General features: G+C 39.6%; 1 protein-coding gene across 5 annotated transcripts in view; it reads left to right on the forward strand.

The window, feature by feature from the left end:
• The window catches only part of LOC119136390 (vacuolar protein sorting-associated protein 13B-like), a 211,690-nt gene that overhangs the window by 43,981 nt on the left and 146,347 nt on the right, over nt 1–21,362 (forward strand). For all 5 annotated transcript variants that reach the window (XR_005100730.1, XR_005100731.1, XM_037274793.1 and 2 more), the window contains exons 18-19: nt 7,262–7,396; nt 8,028–8,207. Coding sequence is in view for 3 of the 5 variants with exons in the window: in XM_037274793.1 (XP_037130688.1) it covers nt 7,262–7,396; nt 8,028–8,207 (315 nt within the window). In the remaining 2 variants the exon portion in view is untranslated. The remainder of the gene's footprint in view (nt 1–7,261; nt 7,397–8,027; nt 8,208–21,362) is intronic.

The raw sequence follows: 21,362 nt of genomic DNA on the forward strand, positions 1-21,362 counted from the left end.
ATTGGTAATTTACATTGATTACAAAATCCAGAATTGGAACCAGGATTGAAACTTGTGTTTATTCATTTTTCACTTTAATGGCCGTTGCGTAGACCAGGGTTATCAAGCTCAATTACACAAGAGGACAAAACTTAAAACACACTTTAGGTTGATGGCCAACCAGGATAAACATTTATTCAACAGACTAAAATGAAATCTTTTTTTTTAAACATAATTACTAATTGAAACAAACGGTATACAGTATTATTCTAAAATAAATCAACTTAAATGTAAAATACCTTAGATGTTGCTCTACATCTGTCTTGTACAAATTCAAAATATAATATATGCGGCAGAAATTAAAACTGAATGGTCCAAAATCTGAGTTTACCAAGAGATTTTTGATAGTTCCATGCTTCCAAGTTAGTCTGAACAAATTAGAGCTGGCCCCTTTCTCTTCCAACATGACTATGCAGAAGTACACAAAGCAAGGTTCTTTCAGTAAAATGGCCTTTACGCTCTATTTTGGCATCCGTGGTCTTATGTCATCAGCACTGCACATCACAGCACCTCAAAAAATAGTGTGGCGTGTGTTAGGGAATGTAATTCTTTGCTGCTTGTTATCATGCCTCCTAATATGTTATTTTGTGCAGACATGGTGTAATAGTAATGGTGTCATTTCTAGTCATGCATGGTGAAAATTATGACTACTTTGGGAGTTGGTGAATGTGAATTAATGACACTTTGGTCTCTTGTGACATTGGAGAACCACACGAGTGGTTGTGTGAAATAGAAAGTCAGTGTTTGGTGTTTATTTTGAATGCAAGTTGTTTTTGAAGTAATTTCTACCCCCTTCTCTTTTGATGTTAGCTTCTCAATAGTCAAAGGTGTTTCATATTGAGTCAGGCAGATAACACATCTGGTCAATGTCCTTCGTGGGAGAGCTGCCTTGGAATGAGATTTCTTTCCTTGTCCAAAGAGAGAAAATCAAATGCAATCAAATTCACAAAAGCTTCAGGTTTAATCACAGGGTACTGACAGGCATGTTAAGTTTCCTCAAAACAATTTTGGCCTCAGGTTAAAGCAGCAGTTAGAAATTTGAAATCACTGGAGATGACCGCAATGCAACCACATCTTGTAAGACTTGGTTAATTTATTTTTAATTATTGCACAATGGCTGTAATTTTAACTCAACATGCAAAATGGTTAGTTGCCTGCATTTTGCATTTGGCCTTGATAACGTTTGAAATTATGTTTTTGTAGCACAGCACAGATGTCCTGTGGTGTTGTGTGTTCCGCTCAAATATGTTTTCTATGCTGATCAGTGATGGGACTTATGACCTTATAAATAAATGTTTATTTTATTTCTAGTGACACGCAATCTAATTAATTACTGAACAATTTCAGTTTGTTACCTTAAGTATCAGTTAATTAAAGCTGTGTTCATCAAACCAGTGGCATCTCCCTCTTTCTTTGATTCATCTTATCATTTAAGGGTCACAACACAATCATATAAATTATGCTGATTGGCTAAGGTGGAGTTAATTCTTATTGTAAATCAATCAGAGGTGGACTTAATTTATCATGTCAGCTGTCCACCCAGGTTAGAAACTATGTTTTTTTAGCTGTGACGAAACCATCAACTTTTTTGATTTGTTGACTGACTGTTTGATTTTGTTTCAATATTTTCTGAGCTTATCTGAGTCCACATTCTGGTTTTCTGTTGATTGTTTAATCTGATTTTCATTATGTAGACATATTCCTATACCACCGTAATTGTCAGCAGAACCAGTTGTTATTTATTCTGTTATACTTTTGGCATCCTTGTGTGGTTTTCAGTCGCAGTTATCATGGTAGCAGTAGCTGAAGGAAGCGTGTAATTCCCGTCTGCCGTGGCGTGCAGCCACTGCTAACCTCAGGTTCGGTGACACACTGACCACACTGACGTCCCACACACTGTGGCCGTCTCCATTTGTTTTAGCTAAAAGTATGTTCTCCATACTGTGTAATCTTATGGTAAAATTTCATTTAACCGTGCGACTGTAACTTTTGCAATTTTTGTCTGAAATCTTCATACGGACGTATCAAAATAATATAGGTTTCATCAATACACGTGCGTCAGGCGACCTTTAAAGATGAAAGACGTTTTTCCAGCAAATGATAAAACAGGTTATAAGTGAAAAGTTAGTTATTGGTCATAATTTCAGAGTTACACCCTGTATTTTAATGTTAGGGAGAGTTTTTAATTACATTTATGAAGTCAGCCTTGGATCTCAGTGACACAGAACTGTGATGAAAACACAGTCTGTTTCTTATTGTCATTCATTCATTCATTCATTTTTTTTGGGTCATTCTTGCGTTTCAACCCTCAGAGCAGTGTTTCCTTTAATGCAGTGCACACTGAATAAAAAAAAAGTAGTTAACCCCACAATTGCTTATGATATAAGAGGGACCATTGGAACACTGTACTTGTAATGGCTTTAAACACTGAGACAAACATTGCACTCCCTTTCATTGTTGCTCAATGAAAGCAAAATAAGTTGCCATCATAAATTAAAGTTAGGTGTTGAGACAGTTAAAGAAAAAAAACAAAGTCTGTTTCAGTATGGCCTTACCCCCTCACTCAAGACATTTTCTTTGAAGAGGTCGGATTGAGTGGTTGAGTCACCTAGCGTTCTTTAAATGGTAGCAAGAAATCAGGAGGAAGTAAGGAAGAAAGAGGGGCCTTTTTGTCTACACACAACCTTATTACTGACATTAAAAACACGTTATGTCAGCATCAGAAAACTGATAAATAAATCTTGGATGGAACTTGAGACGGCACGGCTCTTGTCAGTGCAAACTTCAATGGGCCACATACGGCCTTGTTCCTTTCCTGGCAGATCGTGATGATGTTTTAAGTCAGTCCAGACAGTCTGTCGTCTTTTGCTTTTGTCCTCCTGCATCTCTGTTCTTTTTTATGTCATTCACTTCTGTCTCGAGTTTGTATATGAAACCGAGGAAATTAATTCAAAACAGGAGATTTTGAGCTGTATTTTCCCATAATCATTCAAAGCATTGGATTGTTCCTTTTGAAGAAATCAAAGCAAAATGAAGCACATTTGTTAACCCTTAAACCAACATCGCTGGTCAACTTTAAACTGACACAAAAACACCGACTTAGTCTTTTGCCAGTGGTTTTTGTGTTGATATTTTGCTATCTTCCCAGTGGTGTGCAGTCAAGGCCTTCTTTGCTTGACTAAACATTATCAGAAACATTGACCTTCATTTAAAACTTTGATTAAATTGGATTATTTATTTCCAACCATTATTTATGTGTGTTTCTCGGTCGCCCAACTCATAGTTATGTGGATGTAGATTTATTTTTGTCCAATTAGAATCCAGGGTCTGTGTTGCCATGTTGATCTAATCTGCGCGGAGCCTTCAGAATCTGGCATGTGGCTCTTAAACGCTCACCTTAGTAATAGCTGTTCCTTTTTTAACGCAGTCACAATTTAGCTTGACCACTCTTCGCTCATGCTCAAAGTGATGTCTTTTTTGTGTTGTGTAAATATGCCCACCAAAGATTGGGTGATCGGGAGAACAATGTCAGACATAATTTAAAAATGTGTTTTCAAGTCGGTCTTTACAGAAAACCAGAACATTGTGAGGTTTGGTTGGTTGTTTTTTCTTTTTATGGGACGAGCGTCTTCATTGATTCACTGTGGTTAGCTGTTGCAGGCAAACTGCAGTACACTAATTGTCTCCTTACGAGTGCCAATGTCGGACTCTTGTAGGTCCCAGCAAATTCTTCTCACACTCCTCGCACATCCTTCGTCTCGTCTATTTTGCCCTGCATCTTCTATCCCCAACTCCATGACTCCACTTTCACTGTCTTCCAAGCACTGTGCCAAGACCCATTAGTGTTGACCAAATGACTTCCGCAAGACTTAATTGAGGTAATTCGGTGGCAGGGAGAGTCATGGTCTGGAAAAGCCAGGAACATGTGTCACTGCTTTACTGAGCAGACTGAAATGTAGGCAGCACCTGGGAAGGATGGAAATCATGAAAATTAGACCCCCAGTATTTGCCACCATCAACACTAACACACCAAGTTTTCCTTCACACGCACACATATACATTCATACATGCTGAAACTGGCATACACTATTCCTGTACCCCCCCCCCCCCTTCCCGAACAATGCTGGCACTGGGTCTATCAGTGCAAATACACTTACTTTTGTTGTTTGACTCTTCATTTTTCTAGACCTGTTGCTCAGTTTCAGAATGACAAATCCAGCTGCCCATATTTGCCCTCATGGTGTGTGTTTGATGGTGTGATGTAGCCTCTGGCCTCTAGCTGTGTGTTTATGTACTCCTTGCACCTGCCCTCATTTGACAAATAACAGCACCACACGCATTCAATTCTCTCGGTCACACACAGAAACACTCACACGTGTGCTTGTAATAGACACACTAATGCATTGCACCAAACAAAATACCACGTCTCACGGCAACAAACTACAACCCTGTGTGTTTTCTCTTCCTGGGTACCCCACTTTTTATAGTCTTAACAGCTGGACAAAACATTATTAAGTGCAGCTACTACCACCCCAGCAGGTGCAGTGTGCCCTTTAGGACAAATCTACGTGGCTAAGGGCTGTAGAAATACTTCTCTATTTCATGATTGTTGTCATATTCATGTATTTATAAAATGAACGATGGTCAATTATTGCAATTTCTAGAAAATATAATCAAATGGCTTAAAACACATTGAGAATATTTGCAGTACAAATCTCAACTGTTGGGTTTGCACTGAAAAGTGGCATTTAAAATTTATTTTCAAGCAGGACATGACTTGCTACAGACGGAGGAATTGTTTAAGGTCGATGGGCAACAAAAAATCAGTTGCACTACTTGCATCAAGAGGCAGGCTGGGAGACATAGACATTTGTTAACGTCTGGAGCTTAAGATCAGGGGATGCTTTGAGAATAATTGTCAATTTTTGTCTATGTGAAGCCCTTTGAGACTGCTTGTGATTTAGGGCTATACAAATAAACTTGACTTGACTTGATAATACAAGAGGGACTTTCATATAGAGAGAGATAGAAGAGAAGTTAGTGGTTAAGATTTTAGCAAATTGGCTGCAATTTTTTCGATTAAATGGTTGTGTTAAAAAAAAGAGACACGCTGGACAGACTGTTTCTCGGCTGGCTTGGGAATCCCCCAGGGTGAGCTGGACGAAGTTTGGGGTTCTCTGCTGAAGCTGCTGCCCCCGCAACCTGACTCTGGCTAAGGGGTGGAAAATGGATGGATGGATGGATGCATTACATTTAAGTGAATTTTAGCTAACCACAAGCAAGTTAGTCAGCCGATTAACACATTAGGGGTTCCTAACTGTCCTGCAAAAGATGAAAATTACCCTCAGTGACAGTTTACGACATGCAGTTAATGTAAATATTATTTGTTCATCTGCATTTGCTTATATCAGAAGAAAAAAAAAACATGAATGTCAAAAGAATGCTTGCTGGGTATCAAATAAAAGGAGGTTATTTTCACTCGTAAGTCCTATCAAAAGAGATAATGCAAGAATGACTATGATGCGTTCTGACACTTTTAGCTTCTTGGAAGAATGTGCATGTGATGAATGAATCCTCCTCTTTTCTCTCAACAGGTGGCCTGGCACATAACTCCCTAAGTTATCTTGAGTTCTTGAGCCATCCAGCTTTGTACTTGTTTGAAATTCCATTGCAGTATAGAAATAATCTTGACTGTATACATTAGAGCTGTCACAATCTGATCATGTCATTTTAAAATGATTTTGGGTGAAGTATATTTTTTATTTTTCTAGTATGCAAAGATATTTCCAAGTGGAACAACAATCGCATAGGTTTGTATTACACAACAAAACAATTTGAGTTTGAGCGAAAAAGGTGAGGGCCAAAAAGAACAAAACGGGTGCAAACAAAATGTGATTGGAGCGTCCCATCCCTTTCAATTTTGTTGTTGTACGCAAACAACAACAACAACGATGATTGTATATATTGTAAGAATAACATGCATTCAATATTAGTTTTATTAGTTTTGTAATTGCCATGTTTACACTAACGAGCAATACAGTAAATTAAATCATTCTTTTTGGGTTTTCATCATGGAATATCCTTGTTTTGGTCAATCAGCTCATGTTAAGACCTCAGTAGCCAGCTAATCTGTTTTACCTTTCTTTCTCTATGCAGAGAGGTAACAGCTCTGCGTAACAGCGGCGTAGCATTCCTGGCCTTAAACGGCAGTGTAAAAGTGGCTAATGACTGCCTGAAATCTGGAACCCATCAAAAAGGTTTCTCTCCCTGAAATGTTCTGCCGCGCCTTTGCTGCAACAGTCTTCATGGCTTGCTTCAGGGACTTTGCTTCAATGTGTGAAAGAGGGCAATCAACATATTGTCACAAGCGCTTAAAAGGAAGTTAAACAGAATCGTATCAATATTTCATAATTGTTGTGATCCCCAGCAGTGAAGACTTCTGTGAAGGGGAATCATTTTGATGTTGAGGATTTTGTTTTTTCTTCGTCACACCAATATTAATGCGTCTGTCTGTCCGTCTGCCCGTCCATCCTCCCTCTTCTTCCTTATCTGGGCTCAGCAATTTTTATGGGGAAGCTGAGACTTTTCTCTCCCCAGCCACTTTACCCACCAGAAGAGGTGGGATCTTGAGTTTTTCCCAGGACGGCCAGGAAACTTACGCCTAATTCACATTGACTGTGGAACGGATGCATTGCGGTGTCTGTACGGAATCTGTACAGCCTGCAATGCACACCGGCTGCGGTGCCTATGCGGGTCTGTGAATTTCCACGAGAAGATCACACTGAAGAGTCTTTTGTTCAAATTGACACACCTTTTGGACATTATTTCCGTGACTTTAGCCGCAATGCATCCGTTCCGCAGTCAGTGTGAATTAGGGCGTTAGTATCTCCAGTATCTCCAGCATGTCCTGGGTCTTCCCCAAGGCCTCCTTATGGTGGGATGTGCCCAGAACACATCACCTGGGAAGCATCCAGGATGCATCCTGATCACATTCTCGAGCCACCTCATTTGGCTCGGAGGCAGAGCGGCTCTACTTTGAGCCCCTTGGTAGGTTCTCCCATTTCTCGCATTTCCTTTGCAAAGGAAAGGGGTCAAGAACAACTAAAGTGCAATCAAGTGTTTAACGAAGCCAAAGCTACGGTATTCAAAGCTGTCGGATTTCACCTCACGTTCCCTGTTTTCTGCTTTTTCCTTGTTCTTCCTTCCCCCCACCTTTTATTAGGTGTGAAATCTTTAGGCTCGTCACCGACTCTTGAGGGCTCGCTCCAAAATCTCGAGCTGAAGTTCTGCAGCCGCGCATCGGTGAAATGTGCCTCTGGAACCGTGGGAGCTGTAAAAGTGTGTGCCAGGACCCCAGGTGTGTGCAGCTGTGCCCTGTTAAAACTTTACTGCCTGTGTAGGAGGGAGAGAGTGAGAGCGACTGCACTGCACTGCACCGCACTGGACTGTCTTTTACTTTTTCAAATCTTTACTTTTATGTCCTACATTCTGTCTCCTCGCTTTCCTTCTTTATGTTGATTCACTTCCAGCTGTGTGATTAAGTTGCCGTTTTCTCCTATGGTGTTGTCACTGGGCCTTTGGTCATGTCTTTGACGCAAGGATGTTATTGGAGACAGAGTCCAACAGGTCAACCTGAACATATGATGTCAGAAGCGTAAGATTTACTGCAGCTGTGGATATAGAAATCCAAAGAAAGAAATCTTAGCACTCACATTTTGTTCTAATCAAATATTCAACATCCATAGTGATGTAGTATGACAATGTTAAATAAAGACTGTGTATCAAAATCAATGTAATTTAAAAATAGTGTAGGTGACTGTACTTTGCAGAATTTTTGTAGTTGGCTTTGACTTGCTATTTTTTATGAATTTATCGTTACGTTCAGTCTAAGGAATAGATTGTTTGATATTTTCAATTAAAAAAATAGTACACTGTGTTTTAATGTTTTTAATTGTGATTACTGGAGAAACTGTGCTTATGCCCGGCAGGCTCAGGAGAAGTTGTAAAGGAGAAGCTTGTTCCTCTGATCCAGGGGCCATCTGATACTAAGGATCTTCATATGAGGCGATGGCTAAATGAGAGCCGCAAGCCTGAATCCCTTTTGGCTCCCGACCTGCTGGCATTTTCTGTGCAGGTTCCACAGCAAGGAGAGGATTGCAGGAACTCAGGTAAAATACTTCAACTATTATAAGGTGGCATTTTGCCTATGTGATGGCCATGTTAGCAATGCATGGACACACCATGTTGGAAGGGACAAGAAACCCATTATAGGCAATGAAAATCATGGCTGTTAGCTTAGCAACACTGTTGTTTAATGGCGTGAGTGCTCGTCGTGTCGTGCGTGTACATACGTATCTCTCAAATGTGCTATTTTTGGTACAGCACACAGTTTCTTTGTCAAGCCCTTACCTATTTCTCAACATTGGTTTCTCCCTTTAATATACTCCATTTAAATGTCACACTTGTACTGTTAACCTTTCTTTCATAATGCATTTATCTTACAAGTTGGTGGAAAGGTCAAATGCATAATAATAAACTTAATTCACATATCAATAAAAAAAAGACAGCAAAACAGCTGGCACGCATGTACACACACACACACACACACACACACACACACACACACACACACACACACACACACACACACACACACACACACACACACACACACACACACACACACACACACACACGCCTTGTGCACACACAGACCCGCTGAATAGAATAGAATCTGTTCTTAATATTTCTTTTATCTGTTAATCCTGTCAGAGTTGAAAAGAACCTATTGTTTGACAAGTTACAATTTGACCACAGTGCTACATTTTACTCAGCGCATGTGTCATGTCAAACATCTGAGAGATGAATTTCAAAACTAACCGTGACTTTCTGTGTTCAAGTGCTCGTGTGCAAATGTTTGTATGTAACAGACATATTTTGGGTATCTGATTGTAGGCCTGTGTTTTGTATGGTGGTCGGGGGCTTTCATCAAAGCCTTTGGTCCACATATTCAATGTCCAGAGGGTGACAGGAAGCCTGTTAGAGCAGTGTTAATGGAATGATGAATGTAAAGTTTCAGTGTGGCTGAGATGAAAAGAAGAATTGCACCAGTCTAAATGAGCTTCACCCTTTGCTCCCATAGGACGGAATCATGGGCCAACATTTTGTTATCATGACATTACTGAATTTCTGCTCATTTGGCCTTGTTATCGACCACAATTGATTTGTCCCATGTGGTTCTATGGAATCCAATCCATGTGTGATCACTGTATGAAAAGTGCAGGACTGCTGAAGTGGAGCAAACACTATGGCTGTAAAAAAATGAACTCCATGTTTAAAGTCACTAAAGGTATAAGGGGTTCAGGTCTAGTGTCACAAAAGACATATTTCAACCCCAAACTACAAGGTTTATTTTTTAATGTGGGCCAGACAATCAACCAGTCTTGTCCACAAAGAGCTCCTGCGACGTTTGCTTCGTTCAGTCCATGAGTAGAGGCAACTGTTTAGGCAGAACAACTTGTGGCTGACTTACTATGACAAGTTGTCCTAAGCATCTCACAGTTTCTGAAAGAGAAGAACATTATCTGGGGCGAATTTTTCTTGAACATGGCTGTGATAACAAGGTTGAGTGGAACCCTGGAAGATTCTTTCCAGGAGAGAAGTCTGGGAAAGTGTGTTACAGTCCAGGATGGTTAAAAATATTGACATCAGTGTAGGTCAGCCAGTCTATATTTAATCATTTACATTTAGATTGTTGAGCCTACTGATAAGAACTCTTTGGCCACATCTTTCACAATCTCCAGTAATGCTCAAGTGACTTGTTGTTTTGGTCCAAGGACATTTGCAGTCCTCTTTGGCTTGATCTCGGCCTGTCACAGCTGATTGATGAGAAAAACTTTGGGGGCCTTGGACAAGCCTAATGTTAGGGACCAGAGGGAGCAGAGGGCCAGAGGGCGTGTGAGGAGCTTGGCTTTATGCTCAACTTCAGGGCGAGCAGCGGCCTGCAGGTGTTTCCCGCCACCCTCCACCACAGTGACTTGCAACAGAGGAGGAGGGACTGTTGGGTCGGGTGTGCTTTATGATCATAGCAAAGACAAAACGAGAGAGTGAGTGAGGGATAGCATGTGTTCTCCCTAAGCACGCCAGCAGCTGCAAGACAGTGATTTATGCTTTTCTTAGAACTCTTAGCGCTCTGAAAATGTTACATTTAATCAAGCATACTGAGAGTAGAGCAAATGTTAAAGATGTTCCCTATAAAAGCCCCCTAGTTTTGATCTCTTTCCCAAACCATGGATGCTGTGGAAATAAGAGTACAAAGCGATGCGATCTTTCATCTTCATTTAAATATATTGAAACTTCCATAAAATGTATCCGCGGGAAGTGAACTGGCTCTTTTAATAAGAACATTTGTGTGTAGTTTTCCGATAGTTATTGGAGCTGTTTTCTCTTCAATCAGTCCTGCATTCGAAAGATGGAAGTACAAAAGGAGTTCATTCTTCAATGTCCCATTTTGGTGTAATGGTGTCTACCTTTTAAAATTCAAAACTTTGTGCTTTAATTGTTTATCATGACTGAGTGACCTGTCCACAGGAGTAGCACAGGTGGCATCGTGAACTACGTAAGCTTGTAGACCAGGAGTGTCAAACTCATTTTTCTCGTGGGCCGCATTGTAGTCATAGCTTCTTTCGGAGGGTCATTATGATTGTCAACCCAAATAAATGTATGAGCACCTCATATTATATACAGTAAAAGCTACAAAACAAACTGACAAATAACTGGTTTTCAAATCAGACGAGTAAAAACTGGTCAACTATTTAAAAAAAAGATATTATTAAAAGTGAAGACAATTTGCAATTCTAGTAAGGACACACGAATTTGATGCACAATTTGTCTTCGTGGGCCACATAGAATGATGTGGCGGGCCGTATCTGGGCCCCGGGCCTTAAGTTTGACACCTGTGCTGTAGACCAAAGACTAATGTGAGCAGATGGAAAAGAAGCGCCACCTGCCTTTGATCTGAATACTTCACCCAAAGACACACTCCAGCAAGTGTAGCGCCTGCATGTATTGAACCACACATGCTCTCGTTTTCGGAAACTGGAGCCTTTGAATGGGTTGCACCGTAGATGAGGTGTGAAGTTTAGGATATCCCTTGGTAGTCTCCTCCATTACAATATTTCAAAGACCTGCTGTACTTTCATATGTCCATCTATCATACTCCCTTTCACTCCTGTGCATGTGTTCATGCACTCCGTCGAGTGGTAAATCAACAGGCTGGCTTTGTTTCAGGCAGCAGCATGATGGCTTTAAGCTGCTGGCTTGAACTTTGGCTGGCTGATAAATCCACAGTAGACAAACTTAGACTAAAACTAAATTTCATGCCTCAATATAAGACAAATTTTGTGTTGCTCTGTGAAAGTTAGACCAGTCATTTATGGTATTTAGCAAAAATTCCCAAAAGTGCAAGTCACAAGCACCACTGGTGCCATGAAGATTGATGATGATTTTCTTACCAGTTTGTTTTAGTTTGTCCTGATTGATTGAATTTATAAACTTTGTAAGAACACCCAAAAATTTAGAAATTTTGGCCACACATGTAAACTGACTGACCTAAAGCAAGGGTTTTGTTTGCCTTGGCTCTCTTTGCCTTGAGCCCCAAAAAACTAGCTACGGCCATGGGCTAAACTAGTGACGTCGCGCACCGGTTGACATACCCAATGGGATAACTTGCGGCTCCAGCATTGATGAAGAAGGCAGATAGTAGCTGTAAGAACTATTGTGATTTGCACGACACATTGACCATCGACACTTCATACGTATGCCGATGAATATGCATCAGTATATAAAGCCCTCAGTTGCAGTGACCCCTCTGATGATTTTTTTTCTTTTTAAATATTCAGAGCAATTGGCGTCACAGATGTGATGAGTCACAGTTTGAGTCTGTGATTTCTGTAACATTTGGCAACTCTGCATCGTGCCAAAAAAATGTTCGTTCACAGTTTTGCTTTTTAGCGTGTCTTATTGAAACACAAAAACTTGAACCTTATGATGTCAGTTTGTTTATTTTGAGCCTTGGACAGGAAATGGGATACAAGTCAGGAATGAGGAAAACAAGATTGTTGTAATGTGCCGAGATATCCTGGATGAGAAACTGGTCCAGAGCTCACTTAAGATCACACTGGACAATGATCCTAAACACACAGCCAGATCTTAAACGAGACACAGAGATCTAAAAAAGGCTAAACCAGATAGTGCTTGAATAATGGTTGAAACAGCTTAAAGGTATCTGTGAGCTAATTTAAAAAGTAGAGGATGTAATTTTTGCAAAAGGTGCATCAACAATGTCTTTATCTGAAGTTGGAAATACTTTTGTACCTGCAGTTTCTTTTCTTTTTTTTTCATTCATTTCCTCCACGTCAAATTGCCATTCTAGTGTGTCGTCGGTAGACTATTGGTACATTAATAATCCTTGAGAATGAGTTTATTCCTTTTTGTAATGTAGAAAACGTTGAAGCACTGTATACCTCAGATATCTTTTTAATCTTTCTGACTGTTTGCCTCGTCATATTCTTCAGTACATATGTGGGAAACAGAACTGGTAATAGGGAGATTAGACTTGAGGGAACTCACTCCAAGCTGGCTATTGAGGTCAATCACAGCCCATTACCAGAGCTGCTCATCTGTGAAGTATACTTAGGCCAGTCTCACAGTGCTTAACGTTTGACTGGCGCTTGGCTGAGACGCAGTGGGCAGAGATTTGAAACAATGTCCGAAAGAATAAGAGTTGGTAGTGATAAGAGTGCTGAGGTTAGTTTGGCGTGTGGCTGGGGCTGCGCCTGTGGCTCAGTCTACTTTTTCCCTCTCTCATGATATCACTGCCTCCATGTGTTTACTTGACACTAACCAAGTCACAATTAGTTTGACTAGGAGTTAGTTAAGATCAAAATGACATAAGTTTGTTGTCAAAATGACATAAGAAGTAACTGACACTTTTCTATAGTCTCATAGAAGCAAGAAAAAGTATAAACATATTGCAATTATATATAATACACAACATGGTCAACTGATGGGAGAAGTTAATTATGAATAAACAAAAAGGTACTCGGATGGTGATGCTTTGAATTTGGAAGGAGATACTGCTAGTCCATGAAAAAGGATGTTATTGACATAATAGCACACATTTCTTACCTTAACCTTAGTCAAGTCAAAATCAAGGTGTTCCAAAGACACAGTTTCTTAGAGGACAAACACCCAAATACCGAGCCACCATTCATTTTATTCCCACTTGCTTTGGTGGCTGTCTGAACAGATTAGTTTTGAGTTTTTTTTCAAGTCATTCTTATTTCACCTAGGTTTTCAGTTTTGTGTGAATAGACCCATAATTGTCGGCAACATAGTGTAGTAAGTGGGCCAAACATAAAGATTTGGCCTTGAAGAGTAAAGAGAGGTCACTGTGGGTCAAGGGGTTCTCAAGTTGTCTTCTAAGAAGGGCAAGGTCAGAGAGAAAGAGAGCAGTAATGATCCTTATTCACCGTGTGAAAGTTAACCCATCAATTTTGTAAATGTCTAAATGCATTAAAAGTACTAAATGGCTTGTATATCGTGTGCACGTGTGTGCAGTTGTGTGCGTGTGGGAGAGAAACCACTAAAAAGACTTCAAATCATGCATTCACTATATTGTTATTATAATCATCTTTAATGTGTAGTTTTTAACTCTAGATTACCTAGCTGTCTGATACTTTGCAATTTCGAAGTTGCACTTACATTTAGTAAATTGATGAGAAAATTCAAGACTATTTCCCTTAGTGAAATGATTAGAGCTCAAATGATTAATCAATAACTCATAGATTATCAAATTAATCAATGTTATTAGTAAAATTAAATTATATCTAATTATTAAAATTAGTATTAAAATTATTAAAATTCCCTGTTCTCGTTAAATGATGTGCTTATTTTGATTTATAGGATGGAAATTGAGAACTGAAAACATCAGATTCATCAATGAATTTGCAAAATAAATGACAGATTAATCGATTATTAAAATAATGGTTAGTTGGAACGGAATGCCAGATTTTTCTTTTCCTACTTAATTTCAGGCTCAGATCAAAAATCCTAAATTGATATATGGATTGCATTTAATTGATTGTGTTTGTGACCTGGGAGTTTGGAACTAAGTACTGGCTTGTTAGCTATAACAGTCAGTCGTGACCATGACCACCAGTCCGTCAAATCATCCATCAACCATATTGTGTTGCAAGCCATATTGTACTCAGCTCCATTCTTTCTTTCTGCCACAGAAAATATGCTTTCGCCGCTATTTTTCTATATGATCACATTGTCTTCATCTCATTCTTGTCCAAACGGAACAGCATCATTTTCACAATCATGACACCATTGTTTTCATTCATTTTATTTCAACCTTTGTACAATGTCACACAAGCAAATATGTGACATTTTATCGAGCGGGGGTAATGGCCCATATTAGTCAACATGGCAGAACAATAACATTGACACATTGGTTCTGACTGCAGCTAATTCTTTTCTTTTGAATGAGAAGTGAAAGATAAGAGATTCAAGTGGACACTTGAGCAAAGTGTGATCTCGGACAGCTGTACTTGAACCCCAGATGCAACGTAATGAAGCAAGGTCCAGATGTTTTCTTCCCTACTACTATACCACCAACTACCACAATTTCACTTGCATACAATGTGGACATTTACACTTGAACGGGTTAATCGAAGGTATGCGTACAAGAAAGCAATTTAACTCTAAGATTCTTGAAACGCAAACATCTGATATAATTGTATATTTAAAAGCAAATTGATGAAGATTAGACTTGGTATAAAAACACGTATGAATTTTTCTTTTGCATTTGCATTGTTTTGAACGTTTACCATTTTGTTTGATTTTCGTCATCAAGCCTTTCACATATGCTGGCCAAACAGTTGGCATTGAAACCCGTCCATGGTTGTTTATAATCTTAACCAAATATTTGCCCACAACCATCCACCCACAGTTCTTTGCGTTTCGTTCTAAAGTTGTTGAAAGTAAACCAAAGTGAGATTTTTTTCGAACTAGGACAAGTGTGCTTCTGATATGATAGATGGTGGAAGGGAACATCACAGCAACTTCCCAGCATCCCATGCTTCTTTCATAGTTTGAGGTGTGAGTAAATTGAGTTCACAAGATAACATATCTTTACCACTGCTCCTAAAAAAAAAAACGGTTTACGTAAATGCAACTACTGGTAATTAAATATTAAAATCAAATTCAGTCCTGTGTCATGGTTTTACTTTTTGAATTTTTAATCTGAAACTAAAATGTAAGATTAAATTTAAAATCAGGCAAACAAACAAACATTCATTTACTTTTTAATTTTTGCATTTATTTTATTGACAATTTAGAATCTACAGAATGAGTGATTAATCTTGATTTTCTAAATTTGCACAGCGGTAATCTCTGGTTCACTCTGTACCAAACAAGCCGTTTACACTTTATCCAGCTCTTAGCTGAGTGGCAGAGGTGGGGGAGGTCAATTTAGTTAACCTTATCTAATTGAATGTTGTCACCAGATCAAAGGTCACCACATTCCACACAGTCAGATCAAACATCACACAACGCAGTCAAAACAATTGGCTTTCCCAGATCGCCTGATCATGGTCTTGGGGTTTTATTTTCACACATTAGAGGGGATAATATCTAGACTGACTATAGCAAGCTTAAAACATTGTTTTTCCTTGGATTCAGTTTAATTCCGTCCGTGCATCTGTATGGCATTCAACTATTTCCCATTACTCTAATGTACGTAAATATTAACTGGTGAGATCTGAAGAAAAGCCACACCTGTCCATTGTCAACATGAGTGATGAATGCTAAATTCTGCTGAACTTAACAAACGTAAAAGCAGCAGGCTGTCTTTTGTTAGCTTGTGAAATAAGCCTTTGTTCAATATCATAGCTTAATTTTTGACGTGGGCCCTGTGTGTCACGTAACTGCTGACAACGACTGAATAGTTTTCCATTTATCGTCTCCCAGTTTTGTAGTGTCCCATCTTGAAGTGAGATCCCCTCCCACATCCTGATATTTGAATTTGGTTACTGATTCATACGCATTCATACAGCAGTTCATACAGACCAACCAGAGTTCAGGCACCTACAAAGTGCTACTGAAGCATGTCGACTGGAGTTCTGTGCCAGCAGCTTCACCAATATGGGCTTGACCGCTCCACTGGCCATCAGAAAACATACTGCTGCCGTGGGAAAGGGAATGGGATGGGAACCCATTAGCTTCTTCACAGCTCAACTGTTGTAACCTGCCTCCTCCCATGTTCCATCCATTCCTAGTGTCTCCTAGCCTGTTCCTCCCACACTAATTCCAAAATCAAGCTCATTTTTTTTCCCCTTACCCACACTTTCGCAGGCTACACTGTTGCCCAAATCGCTGGCCTGAACCTCAGCAGTAGCCGTTTCAACAGATTTCAGTTTGTGGGTGTTTACAGTTTCACATTAAGCAGCAGTAGAGTGGCGAGGGATGACAAATTTGTCATGTTTTAAAGAATGGATTATGAATTAGCTTGACTTGGGTGATAAGGGCAGGGATGTAACAAATGTAGTTTACATATACTCACACGTGCATTCGGTCACAATGTCCTTTATTGATGGCTTGACTGAAATTTATATTGACTGGATCTAACAATAAAAAGTGTTTAGGATGCCTTCGCCACGATAAGGAGGAGGAGGTGCACGTCTTCCCAAGTTAAATCTTTCCATTCATTCTGTGTTAATGTCGATACCTGTTGTTCAACAGCAGCTGATGTGACTCCTCTTTTGGTAGGCTTTTGTGGCCCCCATCCTTTCGAAATGGGCATGGAAATAGAAAGGGTTGCATGCAGACTCAAAGTAAGATAGCCAAGTTAATGTGTTTGGATGTAAAAAGGCTTATACCCTCCACTCCCTCATCCCACTTAACCTTCATTCACTCCTCTGCCATGTTAGGCAGGAATGTTAATGCCAGCTGTCAATGAGACCAGTTTTGGAATGTGAATGAGATCTCCTGACAACGTAAACTTGAGTGGAATAGGTTCTAGTCCAGCAAGAGTTATGATCATTCAGGTGAGGAGTGCATCTCGCTCCCTTGGCCCTTCGACCACCTCTGGAAACCTAAGCCTCAGTGTTTGTGAAGGCCAGACAAAATCTTTTGACTGGTCATCTTCAGCTTTGCTAAACTTTTATGACCAGTTGTCATTCTCTGACTCGGAACACTCCTCATTTATGTGTCCTGTGCCTCTGTTTCTCATCACCCCTCTATTTCTTTTTTTCTTCCTGACTCACACTGTGACAAGTTTAGTTGGGGTACTGTAACTACATCTCTAAATTTCTATCAAAGGGTCATAGTTATGTTTGAAGTTTTTTAATTTCATATCCAGAGGAATAATGACAAATCATATAACTTCAGATTAGGGTGAGAAAGTTATAAATGTGTAACATTCTTTTTGCCATTAATATCTGTGTATAATCGCACGCTTGATGAATTACACGAATTGACCTGACCACATGCTCATTAAAGAAATTAATAAGGAAAACATTTTTGACCATGAAATATTATCCAATGTTTTGAAAGCTGTGGCTAATATGCCTCTGTGCCCACAGTGTGTATCAGCTTAATCAGCTTCCAGACTGCACAAATTGTCTGGACTGGGAGGTTTAACACCAGGCCTAGAGGCTATGTCCTTGCTTCTGTGTGAGTGAGCTCCACAGTTAAGGTGTAGACTGTGATCTGGGGCCTTGGACCTCAGAGACCTATCAGCTCGATGTCTGACAGCACCATTAGGGCTCTGTTTCTTTAAAACTGGGGGAGTTGATTCCCCTCATATTCTGTAAGCCTTATACAGACAGATAGGATCTGTAAGCATTTGTGCAAAGTGGTTTAGTAATCTCGTTTTTACCAATGTTTGTAACGTAATGCTTAGGGTATTTCCTCAAAGACCGGCCATGCCTTTAGTGTACGCCACGTCCCAGTTTGCTTGTTACTTTTTCAAATTATAGGGCGGATTATGTCAGGTACAGGTTAGGGATGGGTGAAGATCGATGCCAGGTATTACTTCATGATATCGGGACTCGTGTTGTTCACCGATACCAGTAACAGCCGCCGTTTTACGATCAGGAACAAGAAATTAGAAATAAAATTACAAAACCGCCATTAATTTTAAGCAATTTTAAGGACCGGTTACTACTCAATATCTGGTATCGTTCTGACAAAAATTGCTATTGACCATCCCTAGTTCTGATACTAGCATGATTGTTGAATGAAAGGCTTGTTGTACCAAACCATGCAATTTGAATTTATTTTTCAAGCAAAAATACATGGGCGGTAGTTGAACCCTTCCTTGAGGACAAGTTGCTTAGTAAGTTATAGCCTTTCTGTTCTTTATCCTTGCGTTGATCTCATTTTCATTTTCTATCTGATTAATGTGCCATGTTTTGTGACTACATCGCTGTCCTCTTGCTGCACTTTACATATTTTCCCCATACCGTCACCTTCCTGCTAATTGTAAATCACTGAAATTCTTAATGAGAAGACTTTTGTCTTGTATTAAAAAAATGTGGAATATAATCATTTGCACAAAGGCGTTTGGGTGTGCATACCGAATTTATTTGTTCTTGCTTTCTGGTTAAAGCGTCCCTATTGTCAATTGTCTCCTTACTGTTGAGCTTGGTGGCTCTTGTGAAGTTGTCCAATTTTACCGGCTCATGGAATCACTCTCAACCTTTAACCTCCAACTGCCTCTGACAGACAGACACCTAGCCTCTCTGAGACAGGTTCTAGATGGCTAAGCGGTAAAGAGATGTGTGACAATCCTGAGAGGGTGGAAGGCCTCAAAAGTGAACTAATAAACTTGGCTAATCTGTAAGCCCGATGATGGCCAACACTCTCCCACCACCTCTGCCACCTTCGATGTGTTGGCAAAAGCATTTCAGCATCGCTGCTTCTGGATCCGTCTTAGTCTCTGGGCTAGTCAGTCAGTCGCCCTGTCATTCCAATCTACCCAGTCCGCCAAATTCATTTTAGAGGTCCTTTAATGCCTCTGATTAAGGTGTCAAAGGTCACACTGTCGTGCTTTTCTATAATATGTAGAAAGACGGAAGGTGGGCTGGTGGAGTGGAGGGAGTATTCAGCAGTGTGATATGAAGCAGATGGGGGGGCTCAGCCCAGGGACCTAAATCACCTAGTCACATGGCAGATTTATGACTGTAGAACTTATGGTGCATTCACACTAACACCCTTCAGTTAGTGTTAATTGAATGAATAGTTTGTGTACCACGGTTCAGTAGGATTCACACCTATCCTACACACAGCAAACAAACTGGTTCGGATTAAATGAACTAACCCGAGACTACTTGTAAGAGACAATCTTCAAGCGCTAGTTCCATGTGATGTGAAAGCCAAGATGAAGCAGGTTGTGATTGATTTGCTCCAACCATGCTTGAAAATGATACTAGATGCATAAGTGTGTGCCATGTAAACCGAGTAAACCGTCAATTTATTGGATACATGTTGGGTTTAGCATGGTTACAGTTAGCACCGGGTCTTCCTTTCACCCGTAAGAATAAGTATAATGTGGCCAAGTCGTAAAAAAAAAAAAAAAAGGAACATGGCTATTTTCTGATGTATTGTATCTGAATAATTTGTCTTGTCAACACTAAATTTTGATCAGAGGTAGTAGCTTTATGTGCCCCTAAATTTGAATGCTGATTTTAAAAAAAATAAAATAAAAACATCTTTATTTTTCTAGCACTTCCATTTTTTTTTCTTTTATTTTTTTATTTTTAGATCTTTTCAACTTCTTCCTGTAAGACTTTGCGGAATATGGAATTCATCATGTGTTGCAATTTTTCTAGCACTTCTGTTTTTTTTTAGATCTTTTTAACTGTGGATTTCACCATTTGTTGCAATTTTCAGCTGTCGTTTCAGGGAAAAAAAAACCAACCTAACTATTAATTCATATGACCAAATATATATCTATATTACATATTTTTTAATGGCTAGATAATAAAACAAGGGCAAATTCTCAATTGGTGTAAAATAAAAATCATCTGGTATAAAACCCATCTTGCATCTCCAATTAAAATATTTAGAATTTTTTTTTGACCAGTGTTACTAAAGTAACATCACAGTTTGTCCATTTAGTATTTATTTTTGCTGATCCATTCACAAAGCAGTTGCTAGTACTTTACAATGAACATTGTTGTTTGCATTCTTGTCACCATTAAGCAAAAAAGCAACATTATTCACATTTGTATTTTGATTTGACAAACCAATGCCAGTGGGGTCAAAGATGTTGATACCCACCAACTGATTTTGGGCCAAGTAAGCGAACTCCAGGTGTGAAAGAAGCTTTAGTGCAGCATTAGTTCTTGCCATTGTCATAAATGAAATAATGTCATCTCAAGTGAAGGTGAAAGCAACTCAAATTCTGTCCAACGTGAGCCATAACGCCCCATAAATTAAAGTTGTGATGATAAGTAGCGCTACCTTGTGACACGCTGTTAGCGCCATAACCCTTTAACCTCTGATCTGTCAAGGTAGCCCCCTGCAGTGACAAGTTTACACTGCTGTTCACACCTTGCTTATCAAGCACCAGTCCTTCTCTGCTATCACAAAGCTTCACGGGGGCTTCCTCTATGCCACAGGGAAACTCGACAGGCCACAGCACTTGGGAGTTAAGGCCCTGCCTGTCAAAGAGACAAGGGGGAATAATCTGCAAATGACATGTTAATGACATTGTAAAATTGGATGTTCTGTACAATGTTTCTTTTACATTTTTAAGTATGGCTATGTTCTGCTCTTGTTTGCTAAAATATTTTGTAATCCAAATTCTTGTCAAACTTCACTGATGAGCTCATGACTTCCAACAGATCCTCTCAGCTGGTTGCTCACACAGTAGGTTGCAGGCAGACAATCAAGAGTTGCAGCGGAACATTTCGAGTGTTGTTACTGCTATCGGGGAGTTAACATGGGGTCACTAGTGACAAGGGAGGGAAAGAACAGCACACATCAGCAGGGTGCTGGAGACGGTGGTCCGACACCCACTGGTTAACGCCTGGCCTTTATTTCTTTTTGCTATACAAGTTTTTCAATTTGAAAATCTTAAAGTATAGTTTGTTTTTTTATAAGGAAGTATTAATGGCTGTACCCCAAAATTATACATTGTATAAATTGTACAACTTAAAGACATACTACGTGATCCACATATTGAAGCAACTCTTACCAAGGATCAAGAATGAGAGGATGATTCTCTGTTTTTGTGTCTAAAAAATGCAGTT

The sequence above is a fragment of the Syngnathus acus genome, chromosome 16 (assembly GCF_901709675.1).
Source record: "Syngnathus acus chromosome 16, fSynAcu1.2, whole genome shotgun sequence".
Classification (NCBI taxonomy): Eukaryota; Metazoa; Chordata; class Actinopteri; order Syngnathiformes; family Syngnathidae; genus Syngnathus; species Syngnathus acus.